Raw genomic sequence first — 22,084 nt, forward strand, 5'->3', positions numbered from 1 at the left:
GCAAAATTGGAGTCATAGTATTGTTAATTTTTTTCAAGGTAGCTTCATCTGTTCACTTGCAGCTTCAGATTGATGTCTAGGGTTTGTTGTTAGGAATTTGTAATTATGGTTTTTAATCTATATTAGAACTGGGTTACTCTTCAAAGACTATGTTATGACTGGTACCATCCAAGGCTATGTTGCTTTAGGGACCGTGGCAAATTTAGTAATAACCCCCAATACAGTAATTTCAATAGTTTAGGTTTAGGATTAAGACTTCCCAAGTGTTAAGAATATACTGCACTGAGTTATTATGGTCTTTGCTATTTTCAGTGCTTTGGTGAGTTATAGCCATCAAACCAAGCTTTATTTTACTGTCCTCACTGAAGTAAGCTTTTCTAGAATGTGGTTCTTATGTGGGTAATGTTTGCCCACCTACAGAAAACCTTAAAATAAATATATTGACTATTGTTATTTATGTTGAAAGATATTAAAATGAGATTTGTAATCCAAATGGGCATTACTTACTTCACATCTGTTTCCTTGAAAAGTGGCCAAATGCGACAATTCTTAATGCAAGACAGCCTGGGGTAAAACCCTTGCAATTCCCACCCTCCTTTGCAAAACAACTGCCCTGTGCAAACCTTTAACATTACAAAAAAGAAGAAAAGAGAAACAAAGAAAATTTACGTTAATTATAGATTTTCAACAGAAGTGCTAATGTAATTCCCAGTTTAAGAGCTAGCAACCCTTACAAGTGGAAGATAGTGTAGGAAAACTATGGCAGCCTTGACCTAGTTTCTGGTTGCCAGGACCAAAAACACCGTCAAACCTCTCTCTTTTAATTCCCCTCATTTTGCTTCCTTTTAAAGTGATTCTGTGTCCTGGTTGCCTGTGGCAGTCTCAGTTTATGCCTGTGGCTTTCTTTCCCTCTTCACAGTACCCAGTTTGGGTCATAAAGTATATGGTCATGCCATTTAATCCCTCAGAGACAGTGCTGGGGAAGCGTAAAGAGTAGGAATGTTGAGAACAGATTAAAGGGAAGATGATCTTCAGGTTGAGACACTGCTGGAATCAGAAAGCTACTGATGAGAGTTCTCAGGAAGGAACGAGAGCTGAGCTAGAAAATTGATTTGTGAACACATTTTGAACATCACAAGATCCACCAGATTAATGCTGGTTGCTCTTGGGGAGAGTGGAGAGGCGGAGGACAAGAACCAGGTCAGGAGCTTGTGGTATCTTTTATGCAACAGTAACGTTGGGCTTCCTGTCTGAGGTTTGCCATGTTGATACCTACCTCTTGATACTCTATGAGGACTGTGATGCTGGTATCTAGTAGAAACACTTCAGAGAAAAAAAAAAAGATGGAAGATAATAGTTCTTTAGAAAAATGGAAACACATTATTCTTGATAACTTTCATCTTCTATGAAAGGCTTAGCTAAACATCTCTGCTATTTACCTTAATAACCTACTTAGAAATTTAATTTTTTCAACTATTAAAATGCTTGCTTTTTTGATGCTCTCTTTTAAAGAGCCCGCTGGATTTGATAGCCATTTTTTTAAATGCTCAATTGTTGCATGGTGTCTTTATTTTACTTAAAATAACTTTTCAAATTCTAAGAGTAATAGCTGCTATTGAAAAAGATGTAGAAAAGTATAAAGCAAAAAATAAGCACTCATAATCCCATCACCCAGAAATACCTAACCGTAGCAACATAGCATAGTTCCTTTCAACTTTCTTTCACATATATATTTTTTAATGTTTATTCAGTGAAGCTCCTAAATTATAACCTTATGGAAAATGCTTCTAGTGTTCTGGTAACAACAGGAAAATAATAATATCTTACTTTTGCATAGAGCTTTAAAATGTATAAAATTCTTCCATATAGTAACATATTTAATTCTAATATATATTTAATTCCTTATAAGGCAAGGCAGATATTACTTCCCATTTTACATATGAGAAAACTGAAGCCTGGAAATGCTCAGTGATTTGTCCAAAGACATAATAAGTTAAGTAGTAGAGCCTTGACTAGAACCCTAGGCTCCTTCACTGTCCAAGACTTTCTATGTACAACTTATGAAATTAATTATACTAGAGCTTTTGGTACCCCAAAACAGAATTGAGTCTAAAGAACTAATGATGAAAACCAGGGAAAGAAAGGAAGGAAAAGGAGTATTGTGTTTGAATAATGATCTTTGGGGTTGCAGAGGGTCAGGCAGAATTCAAAGAATGATAATCATCTTTTTTACTTTCTTCTGAAAGTCAAACAAGGGGCCAAGCTTCTTGGGAACCTTTAAGTTTGGAGTAGGGCACTTTCCTAAAGGCCTTTGAAGACAATACACTACCTGTTTGGAATTAACAGTCAATCGAGTCATGAACCTCTAATGCTATATATTTTTTCTAATTTTTATTTTATTTTATCTTATTTTGCTTTTTAGGGCCACACCTGTGGCATATGGAGGTTCCCAGGCCAGGGGTCAAATCGGAGCTACAACTGCCAGCCTACACCACAACCACAGCAACAAAGGATCTGAGCCGCATCTGAGACCTACACCACAGCTCACGGCAACACCGGATCCTTGACCCACTGAGCAAGGCCAGGGATTGAACCTGCAACTTTATGCTTCCCAGTTGGATTCGGTTCCATTGCGCCACGACAGGAACTCCTGTAATGCTATATTAAGAATAAATGAAATAAAAGGCATACACTCTCATGTTTTCAAAGGACTTAACAATATACCTAGAGAAAGAAAACAAACATGTGAAACAAGTAGGTGTAAATTATGTGGTATTGACTGTGTACAGTGAGGGTAAGAACTAATAAATTGGCATTCAAAGAGCATTTACTTTGTGCCCATCAAGAAAAGTAGTATCATTAAGTGTTACAGCATAAATAAGATCAGGAAACCAGAAACAAGTCCTGGTGGATGGCAGAAAGTAGGAATATACACATTCATTCACATGCTAATGAATCCGCTTAGCATTTTTTGAGCAGCTACAGTATACCACAGGTATACAGGGGTGAGTAGATACATCCTTTTGAATAGAACTGAAGCTATGCGTTAGGAAATAGTGAACAGTAAGGTGAGTGAGTAAGTGGATGTGTGGGCAGCTGACAGCCACAATACTCTTAACCTGTTAATAATATGTTAGGCATGATTGTCACTGGGGACTAGAGTTTGTAATCAGTGAGCTCTTAACCTATAAAATTTATTGAATGGGAGTTCCTGTCATGGCGCAGCAGAAATGAATCAGATTAGAAACTATGAGGTTGTGGGTTCAATCCCTGTCCTCGCTCAGTGGGTTAAGGATCTGGCGTTGCCATGAGCTGTGGCGTAGGCCAGTGGCTACAGCTCCAATTAGACCCCTAGCCTGGGAACCTGTATATGGGTGTGACCCTAAAAGACAAAAATGACCAAAAAATAAAAATAAAATTTATTGAATGGAAGAGTTAAAAGAAAATATTATCTAATCTACTCTCCTTTCCTTGTCTCCTCTTTATAAATGAGGAATTAAGACCAGAGCCATTGTTATTTGCCTAAGTTCATAAATGGAGTTTGTGGCAGCACTGAAGGTTGATCCCTGGCCTTTGCTTCTTTCCAATTATAAAATTTTGCCTCTTTACTCTTGAATTTAGCTAACATCTTTTCCTTCTTCCTTATGCCAACTGTATGAATACCAGATCTTAGATCCTACATTAAAGGCCTAGATTGTAATCATTATTCTGTCATCAGTAGAAAAATATTATATAAAAAATGAATCTCTTTCATGTCTCAATCTCTGCGGATGTCTTATTCATAAAATGACTAAAGGCCTGGAGTTCCCATCGTGGCGCAGTGGTTAACGAATCCGACTAGGAACCATGAGGTTGCAGGTTCGATCCCTGGCCTTGCTCAGTGGGTTAAGGATCCGGCGTTGCCGTGAGCTATGGTGTAGGTCGCAGATGCGGCTCGTATCCCAGGTTGCTGTGGCTCTGGCGTAGGCCGGTGGCTACAGCTCCGATTAGACCCCTAGCCTGGGAACCTCCACATGCCAAGGGAGCAGCCCAAGAAATGGCAAAAAGACAAAAAAAAAAAAAAAAAAAGAAGCTCTTATAACGCTTTTCTTCTGGGACTTCTTAAGACTACACATGTGTAGATATCCCTCCGCAAAGTAAGGGACTGGTTGAAAATAATCTGGTTTAGTGGAACTAGAGAGAGGGTGCAGTAATCAAGATATCATGGATTCTAGCTTTGACTTTGTCACTAACTCTGTATTATCTTAGGCCAGTCACTTAACCCCCTTGTGCCTTGGTGTCCCCAACTGTAAATGAAGAGGGTTTAGACAAAATGTCCTTTCAGACTACCTACAAAGGTGAAAATCTCGTGTTCACATTTCTGTTATCTTTGAAGCCCATATCCCTTCTCAATCCCCTATTAATCCCACCTTCCAATTGCTCTTTTCAAACCCCCTTTCATCACCGCGCATATTCCTTGTCTCAGTAACTCATGGTCACTGAAACTTCCTGACCTCAATACATAGGTCTTTCAGGTACGCCATTTCTAAAATGTTTATCTGAAAATTCCATAGGAGACTAAATGTCACATCATTCGTTAATCTCCCTGGGGCTATGTTCTCATCCCCTGTAACTCTCTTATGGAAGCTCTCCACAGATAACAATACACTTCCCCTTCAGGCAGTACATGAAGGAAACAATGGAATCATCCTATAAAATTACACAGAATGAGGATCTGGCCCATTGTTTTCTCCTGCTGCCTAAGGAAGAAGTTGTACTCTTTGGATCCCCATAAAGATTTTGGCTTGTCTACCTCCTCAGATTCCAAGTCACAATTAAGCAATCTGGCCTCCTTCCCACTTCTCATTTCAAAGTGTAGGATACTTGTCAGCTTGCCCAGAATGACTCCAGGCATTTTGAGCTATTCATCTGAGTGTGTGCAATAGATAAATACAATAAAAACATAATTAGGAGGAAGACTGACCTAAAACTCAATTTTGTTTTTATTTTTATTGAGGTCGGGCACACTTATCTTAGAGGTGAAAAAGTTGTTTCTTATCTGTCTTCATGGTTTGGTCTTTCTCTCCTTCCTTTTGTCTGCAATTAGATGTTCCCAAATATTTAAAATGAAAAGTTTATTAAAATGGAGCTCATGTTTGTAAATATAAGAACATAGCATCTTAACTTCCTAGAGTTTGGAGTGTCTGAAGGAAAAGCACCCCTGGAGTATAAAGAGAAAACTAGGTGGTTGGAATGTGGTTTAATTAGTCCACAAACCTGACAGGAATCTTAGGTACCCTTCCTAAAGCTATGCTGACACACAGCATAACTTTGGAGGAACCAGTTAAATTTGTATTCTACTTATTCCCCATAAGTTAGGAATAGCCACTTGCTAAAAAACTGAAAGTCGCTATTAATGGAGATTGTTAAGTAAAAAGGAAGCCTTAGTTATATTCTTAGGGGTTAATAAGTGGCTTTGTATATACAATAAAAAGAAAAAGGATTAGATAACTAAAGAACCAGGGGATGGATGCCTTGGTTTTAACTGTCATGGTACCAAAGATAACAGAAAAGTGAAGCTGACATAAAATTCTCTAAAAATAATTGAAAAAACTTAAGTTTTATCTAAGTTAAACAACTTAGACATGTAAGTATTTTATGCTATGAGCCTTCAGTGAACAGAAGAAGCAGATATGCCTAACCAAGAAGTTTTGAAATTGAAGCTATCTTTCTAGTAGCAGAGAACAGATTAAACATTTATTTTTCCTTTGCAGTAGGAACTGTAGGGTATCTACATTGCTTTAGTTCTTAAGGAAAGCTCTACCTCATAGAAAAATGCCAGCTAATAAATGTAGAAGGAGTGATAGAATGAGAAAAAAAACTTCATTTAATACACTCAGAGTATTGATTCAGGAAAAGATGATTGTGTTAAAACCTTTAAGTGAATGATTGGTGAAACTGACATGCCTGTAATTCCACAGTAATGGCTCAGAGATTACTTCCCAGTTGCAAGAATAGAAGAGTAACCCCACAATGGAGAGATCAGACTTTCATCATTCTGGAGTTCCTGTTGTGGCATAGCGGAAACAAATCCAACTAGGAACCATGAGGTTGCGGGTTCCATCCCTGGCCTCCTCGCTCAGTGGGTTAAGGATCCAGCGTTGCCATCAACTGTGGTGTAGGTCGCAGACGTGGCTGGGATCCTGTGTTGCTGTGACATAGGCCGGAAGCTATAGCTACAATTTGACCCCTAGACTGGGAACCTCCATATGCCATGGATGTAGCCCTAAAAAGCAAAAAAGAAAAGAAAAGAAAAAGACTTTTATCATTCTAAGTTAGTAATCAATCCCAGCATCGCTAATGGTCAGTCATGTCTCATGTCTCTGATGTGGTGGAGTAGGAAACAGAGACATCCAGTCTGTGGGAAACAAGCTGAATGATACCACAGGAAAACAACCAGACAACTCCAGAGGGTGAGACATTCTACCTGGTAACTGGCCTGACCTCTTCAATTAGTCTATGGCCTTAAAAGTTAAGTGAAGCTAGGGATGGGGAAGGATGGCTGTACTAGACTTTAAAAGACTTAAGGGACATAGAACCAAATGGATATCTTCATCCTAGATATTAGATTCCAGTTTGGAACAAACCAGTTTCAAAGAATATTTTGGGTCCACTGGGGAAATTTAAACATGGACTGGGTATTGTTTGAATTAAAAATTTACTGAAAAGGAAAGATAGAGATTACTGACTTTGAAAAGTAGGTTACCACCAGCAAGTACTGTCTCATTTCCACTAAAAAATACAAATACTATGTGTATGGGTACATATTTTGTATGCTTATATATATACTTAGGATCACACACATACCCAGAAAAAGATCCAGTTAGATATACACTAGAATTCAACACTGACAATCTCTGAGTAGTAGAAATATAATGGTTTTATTTTTACCAACCTGTGTTTTAAAATTTTCAGTAATGAACATGGATTGGTTCTGTAAAAATAAAATGTTACTTTCAAAAAAGTTTCCATGGATGACCTGACCCCCTTGCTGTACAGTGGGAAAATAAAATAAAATAAAATAAAAAAAGTTTCCATGTAGAAAAGCAAGTGTTTTCTGTCCTTTAAGGAAAATCAAAACGTTTCCATTGAGGAGGAAAGGTGCAAAGACTAGAAAACAGTATCTTTCAAAAACATTTGGCAGTGGGTTTTGTCTATAAAGTTTTATCTATTTGTCTTTAGTCAACATGGTGTAGAGTCAAACAGACGTGTTAGAATTCAAACTCTGTCACTTTACAAGCATTTTTAGTTTGGGCATGTCACTTTATCTCTCGGAGCCTCTGTTTTCTCATCTAAAAGCATAGTTGTGAGAATTAAAGATGATTTAAATGGAAGTTCTCATTGTGGTATAATGTGATCAGTGGCATTTCTGCAGTGCCAGGACGCAGGTTCCATCCCTGACCCAGCACAGTGGGCTAAAGACTCTGGCATTGCTGCAGCAGCTTAGGTCACAACTGTGGCTTGGATCCAGGAGGTAGCCAAAAATGAAAAATAAATTAATTAATTAAAAAGGTTAATTTAAATAAATCAGTGCCTGGAGCAGAAGAGGCTTTCAAAACTATAGTATTATGAATTCTTATCAAAAATTTAAGTATTGCACATGATGACTTCATTAGTGAAACAGTGATAACAGTCATCAGCTGACCACTCTGTTGCTCTTAAATATGTTTTATGAATGTATGTTTCACAAAGAAATGGATACAAGTACAAAATCTTCAAAAGCAAGTATGAATTTTCAAAGTTCACTTAGCATAAGTAGACCCATTTTATTCATGATAGCAGTTAGAGAGTTGGTAGAAAAATAAGGGTAACTTTATAGCCAAAACCATTATCAGATTCCATATTAAAGGTCTATTCAATAGCTGCTGTCATTTTCTTGTTTTGCTTTAAAGGATCTCCCAGCATCATTGTGAGTTTCAAAAGAGATCAAATCACTGTACAATTCTAGGTACTTTTTAAAAATTAGAGTATGATTACCTCAGAGCAGAAATTTTCACACAGCAATGCTGTAATTTTCATTAGTGGAACTATGTCAATAGAGAGGACAGCAGTTAGTACCAGAGAACTTCAGAATGCTAGGATGACTCATGAGGAATCTGTGCGTTGAGGCAAAAGGACATTTGTCAGCAAAATGGGCTCCTGAATTGATTGACCCGATATCACCAAATGTTAATTATCAAGTTGTTCTGGAGTGCTTCCTTTGTAGAAAGCACTGTCTCTAGACTGTGATTAACTGGCATTCCCACAGAGAATCACCTACATAAAGTGAGTCATATGGTATGAATGCTTTCATGTTGATAGATTTCTGGCATGGTTGTTGGCATTAAGACTAATTGATTGGAGCAATTTATTTGAATGCTTTATTGCATCATTTTATTGAGATGGAGCACAGTTGGAGCTTTGGACCAGGAATGATGAAACCTGCTTTCTAGCTCAAACTCTGCTTCTAAATATCTGAGCGATACCTTGGGCAAATTCCTTGATTTCTCAGGAATCCATTTTCCTTATGAAGAATTAAAAGAGTTTGAATATATTCATCATCCTGGTATTAAGTTACGTGAGTCTGTGGTCTGAAAAGTCCACATATTTCCTTTAGGACAGTTTGCAAAACTGGTAAAGTACTTATTTTACACAAAGTGAACTTGCATATAGCTCTGCAGCTCTGAGCTTGCTTTAGGATTGTGAAGTTCTAGCATGGGTCACCAGAGATAGGCTTTGTTACCCAGAGAATCTCCATATAGTTGATCTTGAAAAATTAATTGATAACGTCTGATCAATGAAGAAGATAACATGTTTTAGAAGTTTAGGATTTCCCACAACACAAATGTGGGTCAGTTGATAATACTGCCCATGGTATTTTATTGGGCTGGAAACCAAATTACTGGAGAATTTCAAATATTACATGCAAATACAAGTTAACATAGTTTAGGTGGTATGTCTTTGGCTCAAAGGTATGATGACTTGAAAAGTGTTTAGCTGATCCCTAGAAAGTGGTTAGACAGGTTAGGTTTTTTTTTTCTTCAGGTATTTCAGGCAAGTTAACTTTTTGGTGGGGGAAGAAGGAAGTTTCCAGATAAAGGTGCTTTTCATGCTGTCACCCAATTAGCCATCAGGTATGAAAAGAATAGTAACTCAGGATTAGACCATGACTAAGACTACAATATACAGAATTTCCATTATACTTTAAATAAACTTGTTGCAGGCATGCTGCTAACTACTCCACATTAGAACCCAAAAGGACTTCAAGGATTATTCTGTCTTGTGGAAAGGTCTTCTCATTCTAGAGATGAGTATTGTGAGCCCAAAGAATTGACACAAGTCTGAACCCATATAAGAACCTAAAACCTAGGCTTTCTGGCTTCAATGTTACTGTGCTTTTCCATATACTACATTGCTCCAGGGTCAAAAAGACCTTTTATTTATTTATTTATTTGTCTTTTTTTTTTAATTTTAGGGCTACACCCATGGCATATGGAGGTTCCCAGGCTAGGGGTCAAATGGGAGTGGTAGCTGCCAGTCTGTGCCACAGCCACTGCAACATGGGTTCCAAGCCACATCCGCAACCTACACCACCAGCTTACAGCGATGCCAGATCCTTAACCCACTGAGTGAGGCCCCGGATCAAACCTGTGTCCTCATGGATGCTAATCAGATTTGTTTCCACTGAGCCAAGACAGGAACTCCCAAGAAGACCTTTTATTTTTTAATTAAAGTACTGATCATTTACAATGTTGTGCCAATCTCTGCTGTACAGCAAAGTGACTCAGTTATATATATTCTTTTTTTTTTTTTGGCTTTTTTTTTGCCATTTCTTGGGCCGCTCCCGCAGCATATGGAGGTTCCCAGGCTAGGGGCCTAATCAGAGCTGTAGCTGCCAGCCTACACCAGAGCCACAGCAACGTGGGATCCGAGCCGAATCTGCAACCTACACCACAGCTCACGGCAACGCCAGATCCTTAACCCACTGAGCAAGGCCAGGGATCGAACCCTCAACCTCCTGGTTCCTAGTCAGATTCGTTAACCACTGCGCCACGATGGGAACTCCTATATATTCTTTTATAAATATATATATATATTTATATATTCTTTCCCATCATGGTCTGTCCCAGGAGATTGGATAGAGTTCCCTGTGCTGTACAGTAGGACCTTGCTGTTTATCCATTCTAAATGTAATAGTAAGAAGTCCCTTTAAAATATTGAATACACATCTACTGGAGCTATTGTCTATAAGCTAACATCATTTTACTGAGTTATTTTTCTTTTAATCAAAATGATATATTTAAAATATTAATCCTGTATAGAAAATGTTTGGTTTTTTTTTTAATCTGAACCAAATTACAGTTTTTGATTAAAGAAGACTGGATCTTGCCTTCAGAAAAAAAAATGACCCAGATGATTTCAATGGCAGCCTTCCTTTGTCTCTTTCCATGGGAATCCCGGGCTTGCTGGGACAGTTGCTATGAAATTGACAGAATTATTTGTTCTTCTAAAAGGCATGTGTCCCACTGGAGCATCATTTCTCCCACGTTGTGTTCCCTGTGACTATGGAGAAACTCCGAAGTGATGCAACCCCACTAGAAGGTGGGGTTCCGAGCCAACTTGAGCTGCACTAGGAAGAGGCGGCAGCAGAGCTGGGCAGGGGGGAGGGGAGCTTCAGTATTTCTGTTTGTTGGCAGTTATGTGGCTTCCTTTAGAGAACCTTGGGGAAATTTCAGTCCTGATGGAACCAGAAGAAATTTGAGGCTGTTGTCAGCTCCTGAGGTCTCTGAACTCCTCCTAGAATGACCCACATGAGACAGATGTGCCAGGCAGCTGTTTGTCTCATGGCTGTCATCTCCAGCACAAACAATAAACACGTGCTTTCTGCCAACTAGGGACACCGTGCAAGGCCCCAGGGATCCTCACAGATATTAGACCTCATACTCTCAGGGAGCTTCCTGAACTTTAGGAACTAGTATAGGTGTCATAGCACTTGTAGCAGGAAAGGAAGCAACCTTTTAAATGGGGCTGTCGCCAAAGAAAAGAATACTATATGTGCTTTTCCAACTTTTACCAACATAGCTTGTTTTACAGAAAAGAAAAAGCAATTAAAGAAGTTGTAAAAATCCCAATTCAGGAGTTCTTGATATGGCTCAGTGGGTTAAGAATCCAACTAGTATCCATGAGGATGCAGTTTTGATCCCTGGCCTCGCTCAGTGGGTTAAGGATCCAGCGTTGCCGCATGCAGCAGCATAGGTCACAGATGCAGCTCAGATCTGGCATTGCTGTGGCTGTGGTTGTAGGCCTGCAGCTGCAGCTCCTATTCAGCCTCTAGCCTGGAAACTTCCATATGCTCCAGGGGTAGCCATAAAAAGACAAGAAAACTCAAATTCAGTCCAGAGAATGAAATCTGAATTTAACCTATAGTTCTCCCCCACCAGAAAAAAACCAAGGTTTTTACATAGATTCAGAGAACAGATTGATGGTTATCAGAAGGAAAGGGGGTCAGAGGGGAGGGCAAAATGGACAAAAGTGGTCAATTGTTTGATAATGGAGGGAAATTAGACTTTTGATGGTGAGCACACTGTCGTGTAGACAGAAGATGAAATGTAATGTTGTACATGTGAAATTTACATAATGTTATAACTGGTGTGACCTTGGTTTTTAAAAAAAGAGCAAGATTTTAATTGGTTTTCAAGGATAACATGACAGGAAAAATATTCTATTTTATAGGAATATTTGATATAAATCATTCTAAACACTGAATCATGCTTTCTTAATAAAACTTCATACAGCTATAACATGATTTTATTAATTACATGTTTTTAGACATTCTTTTACTTTTTGTTATGGAATCAGTCACAGCTGTTACTATTCTAGTTGCCTTCTCCTAAATATACCAAAATTTGGGGAGTTTTTTTGGCTGAGTAATATTCAGATTCTTTTGGCCGAAGGCAAGTTTCATGAATAATATTGAAAACCGAATACTGGAGTAGCCTTCTCAAATGCCACACTGACCTTTTTTTTTCAAATGTCCTAAACTAGGATAGAATTAAGCTGTCACCCTCCTCATTCTATCATTATTCCTGATTGTCCCCATTCTTTCTCCTGCTGCTGGTGTGCACTGTACCCATAGTCACATCTATACCTTGGTGTCTCCAAAGTCCAAGGGCGGACAATCTTCATCTCACCTTACATTGCACAAAGCCTGGCATCCCTCAGTAGGGGAAACTGGGTTAGCTTTTGTGAAAGTACATAAGGAAGGTGGTCTTTGCCCCTTTCTCCTCACGCTGTTAAAACTTCCAAGGACTGTCTTTCTGAGGGGGTTCTCCAAAGGATAGAAGATAATAGACTTTTTTATTGAAGGATCCTTTACATGCAAAGTGCAGATAACCAGTTTTTGTACACAACACGCAGACGTGGACCAAAGCTCCAACACCTTACATTACAGTTCCATTCACTAGCATGCTCTTTACGCATCTTGTTATAATATCCTTCAGGTTTTGATATTATAAAGAGTAAGGCACTGGGCAATCTTAAGACCTTGGGGATAAATAAATTCATGTGCATGTTAAAACTCTCATAAATTTTCTGGCGATCACATACTGCATCCACTGATGGCAATGACTCTACTTAAGCAAATATATTATTTCTGGTATCAGCACATGCTAACTGACCTTCAGAGTTAAGTAAGCCAAAAGATCCCTCTTTTAGGTGTGTTTGGTAATTTTTGATAAATATAGTTAAATGTGAACTAAATGAGAATGGGAATGTTGGCTTGTGAATGTATTATCTCTGATGCCTAGAATAATACCTGGCACTCAGGAGGTATTGGATGAAGGGATGCTTGGGTGCTTAGTGGTAAAATAAAATATAGTGTCTTTTCAACATCTTAAGACAAAACACTTACATAATTATATACAAATGAGATTGGCTCAGTTTATTTTGTCCATTTTAATTTGTGAGCAAGTTATTTCTTAAGTGACCTAGTGCTACAGTGTGATAGGACACAATATTACCACTGATATAAAGAATATGATTTGGAGCCCCTTTGTGGTGCAACGGCTTAAGAATCCAGCCTTGTCACCAAGGGCTAGGGTTAGGGTTAGGGTCAGGTTATTGCAATGGCACAAGTTTGATCCCTACCCTGCTCTGGGAATTTTCACATGCCGTGGGTGAGGCCAAAAAAGAAAAAAAGAAAGAAATATGATTTAACAATTTATATTGTATAAGTAACGTGGGATGCTTTGTGTATGGCTTGATATGTTGTTAAGAGTTTAAACATTTATTGAGCCTGCTAGGTGCCAGGTTTTATGTGTTAAAACTGTAATTTTTGTTCATTGGCTGTTTTTAAACTCCGCAAGGTAAGAATACATCCACATAATATCATCAAGTCAGCGCCTAGCTCCATACTTGCCATTATAGTGTGATAGATTACCAATAGATGTTTGTTGAGCAAGTAAATGAATGAAATACAATGACTAGGAGAGGTTTTTGCCTTCAAGCAATTTGGTCTAGGGGAAGAAGGGTTGACAGATTGAGGTAAGTACTGTAAGAGTCAATGGATTCAGGCGCTATGGAATAATTAGCTGTTAAAAATAATTTTACTTTTGAATAGTGGATGCATACCATCAGAACTCTTAGAGTCTTGCAAGGCCTAGTGACACAGCAGATGGGCAAGTTGACTGATGTCTGAGAGAAAAAAAGAAGAGAATATAAGTCACAGCAGGTGAAGAGTCCCTGAGTCCCTTTGAATGAATCCGTGTATAGCCCAAATAATAAAATAGACAATACTACAGAACTTGAGAACCGGGTGATACTGCCGGCCTCAGAAACAAGACTGAGAAAATCCTCAGAATTATGTGGCATGAACAAGCACCATCTTCACTGAGGAAATGTGGGAATGAGAGGAAGAAGGGCATTGAGAAACTTGCCCCCGCCCCCAACCTGGCCAATCCTGAAGATACTGATAAATGAATAGCACAGTGACTCATTGATATTCCTTGAAAGAGTTAATGTATTTTCCCTCAACTTACCCTGAACTCTATCCTGATGTATGTGATGCCTGATTTATTAAATGAGGTGACTTAGAGGAGTTGCTGCTGTGGCTCAGTAGATTAAGGATCCAGTGTTGCTGCAACTGCAACTCAGATTCATCCCTGTCCCAGGAACTTTGGTATTCTGCGGGGGGTGGAGGGGGTGATTTGGAGACTTCTAGGAATAGGAGTTGGTGAAGGCCAGTGGTGGACTGGCCTGAGAATTAGGCCTGGTGGAAACCCAGATTCAAGTTCTAGCTCTGCGTTTTCTCATCTTATTAATAGAGTGTTAGACCGTAAAGGGCTTCTCTCACCCGAAAGTGGTATCATTCAGCCAGCTTTATCATTCTTATAATCCAGCATCATCTTAAGGACATTTTAATAAGCTTGTTTCTTTTTTTTTTTTTTTTATGTTGGAAAGACTTAAGGATCAGAAGGCAGGAATGAGGTGATGATAGGGATTTGGGTGGGAGAGTGACACTTAATCAGAGAAAATCTGAAATGTGCCTTCCAGATTCAAACACATCTTGGGACACGAGCAGGAGTATCTGCAGCCCGAATGGGACTTAAATTTTTGTTCTGTTTTATTAAGAAGAAGGGAAGTGTTCTTGGCATTAGTAATTATTTTTTATCTCTCATCAATTCAACCTAGAATTTTGGATTAATCACATCTTTATTTTATTTTATTTTTGTGTTTTCTATGGAGGTTCCCAGGCTAGGGATCTAATTGGAGCTGTAGCCACTGGCCCATGCCACAATCACAGCAACACGGGATCCGAGACGAGTCTGCAGTCTACACTACAGCTCACGGCAACACCGAATCCTTAACCCACTGAGCAAGGCCAGGGATCGAACCCACAACCTCATGGTACCTAGTCAGACTCGTTAACCACTGAGCCACGAGGGAACTCCCCTAATCACATCTTTAAATTGTATTATCTGTACCTGTAATCTAAGGCCATCTGCCATTGAGAGGAAAGGAGAAATCAGGTTGAATGGAGAGAAAACTCATTCTACACAAACTGTAATTTCCTAGTCATTTGGACTGTCAGGAAACTTGTTTTAATTTGAATTACCTTAACAAGGGATTTTTGGGTTTTTAAAGGCTTATCCACGATGTAATTGCCCAATTCTCCACTTTATCCTATGCTGTTGAGACACAGTAAGGGTTCTTCCCACCAGGCTGTTGCTCCATGACTGGTGAGGAAGCTTTTGCTGGTCCCTTGCAGGGTGGCTAGTTACTCGATGTAGATGAATCAGATATGTATTTATTCCATTTTGGGAATACTTGGATCAGTGTAATTCAGAGATTTACTGCTCATCTGATATACTGTCCTATGTGGGGGCATCTTTTTAAAGCCACAAGTTGCTGCAGTTCTGAGACCACTTATGTGACAAGAGGAGACCTGCTCCCACATTGAGGTCTGGCACAGCTTGTGTTTCTCTTTGCCAAAAAGGGCAAAGGCCTTGAGCAAGAAGCCAGCATTTTCCTAATTACAAAACTGACCACAATTCCTCGCCAACCTATCAGTATAAATCCTTTTTTTTTTTCTGGTAATGCATTATTCCTGTCAGGGAGAACTCCACATTTTTCATTATGATCTGGAATTTATGCTTAAACATTAACCAATGTTCAGGCATCAGCTGATGCAGTATTGCTGCATATGCTATAATTGGATAAACTTCATAATTAAATTTTTGAAAGCAGACTCTGATATGTAAAATCTAAACTGTATCAAGCCCTCTCTATGTCCAGTCTCTCAACTCTTTAATTGTATGGCATTTAGATAGCTGTCAGTATCGTTTTTTACATACTTTACAAAGTAGTAGAATAAATACCTTAGAACAGAATATTTCAGTAGCTGATAGCAAATTTTAAACTATGAACACATGCTTGAATTCAGAAGTCTTCTTCAGATATCAGATAATGGGCAGACAGAAAAAAAAAAAACTGTGTGCAAGTTGGTTTATCCGGTATTTCTTTTTTAAAGAAATTTTTAAATTATAGTTGATTTACAATGTTGTTCCAGTTTCTGCTGTACAGCAAAGTGACCCAGTCATACACCTATATACATTCTTATATTATCTTCCATCATGTTCTATCCTAAGAAATTGGATATAGTTGCTGTACAACAGGACCTCATTGCTTATCCATTTAAATGTAATAGTTTGCATCTTAACCCCAAACTCTCAGTCCATCCCACTCCCTTTGTCTATTTCATAACTCAGGGATGTAAACTTTTCAATTAAGAAGCAATTGTGAGTTCCTGCTGTGGCTCGGTGGGTTAAGAACCCAACTAGTATCCATGAGGATCCGGGTTCAATCCTTGGTCTCACTTAGTAGGTTAAGGATCCAGCATTGCTGTGGCTGTGGTATAGGCTGGCAGCTGTAGCTCTGATTCGACCCCTATCCTTAGAACTTCCATATGCTGCAGGTACAGCCCTGAAAAGACACAAAAAAGAAGCAAGTGGATGTTGAACAGTCTCTTTGAGAGTTCTGAACACTGCACTGCTTGTGCCCCTCACAAGACACTGAACATGTGGGTCACTGGCGAGACAGTGTGGCAATGTATTCCTTGTAATGTACCAAGTCTTGCCAAAGCAGTGAACAATATTATGACACAACGTTTTGTCACAGCTGGCCCCTAACAGGAGTGTGCCAGCCAGTTCAGCCCTGGTCCTGTGGGAGTTGATTCCCACCTCTCCAGTATTTGGAAACTGATGTCCTGACTCATTGGTGCCTTCACCAGTTCTACAACCAGGAATCTTTTCCCTTTAATGGATTGGCCTTTTGCAAGAAATAGACAAAATATCAGTGTGAATGACAGCAAGCCCCTATTCCATGCTGTCATGGGTGAAACTCTGGGAGATTCTCTTATTGACCCAGAAAGCGATGCCTTCGACACGCTGTCTGCAAACATTTCACAAGGTAAAGTCGGTCCAGATACGGCTACTGGGCACTTCGGGTGTTTTGGAAGGGTACAGTTGTTCTTGTAGCTTGTTTTCCAAGTTTTATTTGTTCTGATTCTATGATGTGTATGTTTCAGTCTCTTGCTGCTCTGTGTTCACTTATGCGTATATTCAGATCTTTAAAAAAAGAAACCTAATCTAATCCCTATTTTATCTGGGCACATGACTCCTGTGTCCTGAATTTTAAGCAACCAAAGTATATATTTTAAAATTTTTATTCATTTTTATTTTCTGAGTTTGCATTTTCCCCAAAACACCTAAGGTCTTTTTTTTTAGAATACCTGGGGGGTCACTTTTTTCCTTTTAGCTTTACATGTCACGTGTCTCTCAGCACAGTTTTTCTCTCTCTCCTGGGATTTATTCCTCTTAAAGTGTCTTAGCACGTTTTTGTTCTACTTTGAAATCTAGATAATTGCGTATGCCTTGTATCTCTCCCAAAGAATCATAACTTCCAGAGTGGAAGACCACATTGTATTTTCCTTGTATTTGTTAGGATTACAGAGCATAGCACCTTAGGCTTTGTAGAACAGAGTGCACGGACCTTGGCGAAGGCCTCTTCTAAGCATCTCATTTTACAGATGGAGAAAATGAGGCCCCAAAATGCCTGTTGCAGGCTAAATAAATGATTATTCCTTTTACTCAGATATAAAAGATTCAAACAGATAACCTCATTTTCAGCATATCTTTCTCGGCCATTGCAAAATTATATTCTTTATTTCTACAGCTCCTTCTACTGGAGTGTCTTAGCACAGCTGCTTCTGCTTTATACTGTTTCGCATTTGTTTCTGTATTTCCATTTTTTTTCTCTTCTCAAAGATGCCACATAAAAATAGATTGTGTTAACTAGTCTGATTCCTATTTTATACCTTAAGTGCTTAAGCGTTAAAATTAAGTTCCTTAATTATTGAAATGGATGGCTTTACATTTTAATGTTTTAATTTTTCTGGAAGCCTAAAGTTTGAACATATTAATCACAGATTTTTTAAATATCAAGATTTGAAAATTATGAAAAAATATTTCCTGAAATAGCATTTCATTTTATTATGATGACTAGACTCAATGCATATTTGTATGGGAGTTTTGTTTCATTGTATTATATAAAAGTCTATTATTCTGTTTTTCTACAAGTCTGCTTTCTCTAGTTATTAATTTAGGCTGCATCAGGGCAGAATGTCCTAACTATACTGTAAAATTATTCTTGAGTCAAGATTTAATAGTTTTGTCTGTTTGAAAGGAATATTGAGTCAAGATTTAATAGTTTTGTCTGTTTGAAAGGAATATGTCCAGAATGCAGTACAACCAATATTTTAAATTAACTCGGGGGGCAAGAACTGGTTATGGTAAGCAATAGTTATGTGTTTTAAGTTAGTTTTCATTCTGTACTAGTCTCTTTATTTTTATGCCTTGATTTTGCCCTGGGTTTAATTTTTTGAGTGTCAAATCCGCTTCAAAAGAATAACCCAGTACTTTTCTTTTTAATTAACCTGGTATAGAATAAAATCATTAGCAATCAAGAAGTTATTTGTTGGGGAGTTCCCATCGTGGTGCAGCGGAAACGAATCCAACTAGTTAAGGATTCGGTGTTGTGGAAACGAACCTGACTAGTATCCATGAGGATGAGGGGTTTGACTCCTGACTTCACTCAGTGGGTTACAGATCAGGGATCCAGTGTTGCCATGAGCTGTGGTGTAGGTCGCAGATGTGGCTTGGGTATGGTGTTACTGTGCCTGTGACATAAGTAGCTTATGTGGTTTGGATCCCAAGTTGCTGTGGCTATGGCGTAGGCTGGCAGTTCTGATTTGACCCCTAGCCTGGGATCAGTGCTTAAGCATTAAAATTAATTGCATATGCTGCAGGTGTGACCCTAAAAATAAAAAAGAAAGAAATTATATATTGTACCATTTAACTCTTACGTTATATGGTCTCTGATTTTTCCTTATTCATAAATGTTTTTCTGTTAAAAATATGAGTTTCTAAAGGCTAAAGACCTGTGATAGCTAATAACTCTCATGGTATTTTGTAGGCGACCACAAACTACTTATCCCACACTTGCCGAAACAGACAAACTTGAAAATAAATTGGGAATATATCCAGCATTAGCTAATTGAGGCCAGCAGAGATGCTGCACTGTAGAGATTAGGTACTTGGGTAGATCCAGGAATGCATTTGGTCCTCTTCCTTATCACAGGTGAAGGGGAATCAGGGTATAACAAGGGTCAGGGTGCTACTGCTGAAGACAGAGGGACTTGCTGAGTGTGAAAAATCCAGATGTCCAGCTACATTGGTCCTATTCATAAACATAAAAACTCTACTCTCTGTGGGCACTATGCCCACATTTTCCTGGTCTCCATTATCACAGTGACTCCCTTTTTCTTACCTTCCTTTCTGGTTTCATCATGAGCTTTTCAGGGAACCCCAAGTAACCCCAAAGCTGGCTCTGAAACCATTTCCACTAGTAAAAATTGGCACAATTGAAGGGAAGCTTCCATAAACTCAAGCTGAATACGCCTCTTGCTTTTCGTGCCAGAATTAATCCTGCGTGAATTCTCTAATTTTAAGTTGTTGCACCAGAGCATTGAAAGATGATGACACACTTGTCCTTTGCAGCGGATTGAGCAATGGAAGTATGCCTTAGAGACGTGATAAGTGCTGCAAGAGATGATTCTTTGAAACACGAGTCTCTCCTGAGAGAGGAGTGAGCAAGTGATTGGCTGTCATTTCTACTGCGGGAGACCGGAACTGTGTCTGTGTGACTCCAGCTGTGTACATGGAAACCTGTAGACAATTGACCCAAGTCTTCACCTTCCCAGAGGTTTGAAGGGACCCACAAAGTATCAGGGAATGTAACTCCCAGAACTGTCTTGGCCACGTACTTACTCTGTGAATTTAAGTGTCACTTATCCTCATGGCCCTCTGTTACCACATATGTTAACAGAAATAGAGGGCTAGTGGGAAGATTAAATGACACAGTGTGTGCAAAAGCACATCCGACACCCTATAGAGAGTTTATTGCTCTGGCCTCGCGGTATTAATCACTAGTGGATGGAAGACACACAATATTCTAAATGTGAAGTGTTTTAAGGAATAGGGTGTGTGCGGAGGGGAGGAACTGTACGCTTCCTTATGCATCAAAATAAGTGGCGGTTTTGAGTGAGATGAGGCTTCTGCCTGACCTTGTGAATGTTTTGATAAAGAAATGATCAAACTTAGAAAAAGTATCACGATGTCTGATTTTTTTAAATGGGGGAATTACCTCCCACTTTCATTAATATTTGTCTGTGAAAAGATCGAATTTCCAAAAGTTGGAACCATTCTTTGTGCCTGAATGAGAGCAATGGTTATGTGTTTTCTTCTTAGAGACAATGAAAAAATGTCTTAGATTATAATGTTCTCTATATGATGATTTAGATCATTGACAGCTCTGGATTCCATAATCTCACAAGTAGTAACAGTTCAAAGGCCTTTCTCTAGACGTTTACTATTGTCCTTTATAATGTTTTCCTTAGTCTGGCTCTAGTTGTATCATTTATTCCTCATCTAACTGTTCAAATCTCTTTTTTGATCACTGGGACTTAGTAGAGTTGGTAGATTTCTGGGCTCTGAGAATCTCCTTACTCCTTCCAAAAACTGTCATTACCCTTGTACTTTCCTCCCCCAAATTATGAATCATAGGAAACATCTAAAAGAATGGTCATTTATACTAAATGCTTACAAGAGAACACGGCGCTTTTGAGAATTTTATTTTCCTTTATCATCCCTAAGGAGCACAACTTGTCTTGAAAGTTACCTGACAGCAGTTATCCTTTTAAGTGGTTGATTACAGTGTAAAACATGGGTCATTAAATGAGAAACAGTTTTTATACCTCTGATATAAAGGTTGTCATAGATCATTACCTTTATCAACATTCTCACATATAACTTAAATAAAGATAAGCTGGAGGAGATTCTAAAATCATCATGGGTCTTTGGAAGGTATGTATTCTTTGTGTCAGAGAAAATCTGAGCCAAGCAAATTTCCTAATTTTATTAGATCAACAGAACAGACACAAAGTTTCTGTTATTTTAGCTTCCTTTGGACACTTTGATGTTAGGCATTAGAGAGTTGTCCAGAAAAAGCCTGGTGTCCACCTCTGCTGTTGAGTATTTGTGAAAATATGTGATAGAAAATGAATCAGACTCATTTGAATGAAACTAAGTTTCTGCAAAACTCCACCAGATCACCCTTTTTTGTAGACAGTTTTGCACCTGTAACTAATTTAGAGACACAGGCATTGCATATGTATTTGATAGCAACACTCTCCAACTCTTATAACCTGGGAATTCAGGTCATGTGGCTGCTGAGTACACAGTTTTTTTAGACCCACGTAATTTTTATTTGAGGAAGGAATTGCCAACACAAGATTGAGGTTCCCACAAGTAGTGAATGGTTTGCATTATAAAGTCGATTTAAAACAGTCAACTGTCAGTTACCTACATGTGAATTATCCCTCATCACCTCATGCCAGGATTTCTGTTCAGCCTTTTAGCTGACCTTTGAAAGGAAAAACTTTGAGCCAGCCAATCTGATCTGCCAGAGAAGTGGTCCTAAAGCCTATCTTTATTACCAGTCTTCTAATACATATTGAGCACCTGCAGTAGGTACAAGGCACCAGTGTGAACACTGTGAGGTCTCGACACCTTTGCCTGGCTTTCAGAACTCTTGGCAGTCTGGTTCCACCTTGTGTATCTTATTTCCCTTCCCACCTCAGAGATTGGCCGCCTTGCTCTAATTGGACTCAGGTCTTGGTTCCAAGAACAAGCCACACTCACTCTTGCCTCCAAGCCTTTCATGTTTTGGAACGCCTCTTCTCATTCTTCCACCTTTTCCAATCCTTTCTGTCCTTCAAGGTCAGATTCAAGTAAAGTCTGCTCCATGAAACACTCTGTGAATACTTTAGCGTTCATTGTTCTCCCTCTGCCCTAAAGCAGTGTATGTCCTCTCCCTGCTCCACTGCCACCACCCTGATGCAAGTCACCCAGATCTCTGCCTGGAGGGGCATCCCAGTCTCTTGACAGATCTT

The 22,084-nt window shown here is 38.9% G+C and overlaps 1 protein-coding gene across 13 annotated transcripts in view; it reads left to right on the forward strand.

The window, feature by feature from the left end:
• The window catches only part of PPARG (peroxisome proliferator activated receptor gamma), a 133,953-nt gene that overhangs the window by 46,212 nt on the left and 65,657 nt on the right, over nucleotides 1-22,084 (forward strand). For 2 of the 13 annotated variants that reach the window (XM_084987138.1, XM_084987139.1), the window contains exon 3: nucleotides 19,632-19,836. The exons of 9 other annotated variants lie outside the window; for them this stretch is intronic. Coding sequence is in view for 1 of the 4 variants with exons in the window: in NM_214379.1 (NP_999544.1) it covers nucleotides 16,905-16,983 (79 nt within the window). In the remaining 3 variants the exon portion in view is untranslated. Of the gene's footprint in view, nucleotides 1-16,782; nucleotides 16,984-19,631; nucleotides 19,837-22,084 lie in introns of those variants that run through there. 2 more of the 13 variants (XM_013981981.3, NM_214379.1) reach the window with 2 other exon arrangements.

Source organism: Sus scrofa, chromosome 13, assembly GCF_054392235.1.
Source record: "Sus scrofa isolate SSC_HxYL_T2T_F1_AM1 chromosome 13, Sscrofa_HxYL_maternal_Yorkshire_Landrace_v2.0, whole genome shotgun sequence".
In the NCBI taxonomy this organism is placed as follows: domain Eukaryota; kingdom Metazoa; phylum Chordata; class Mammalia; order Artiodactyla; family Suidae; genus Sus; species Sus scrofa.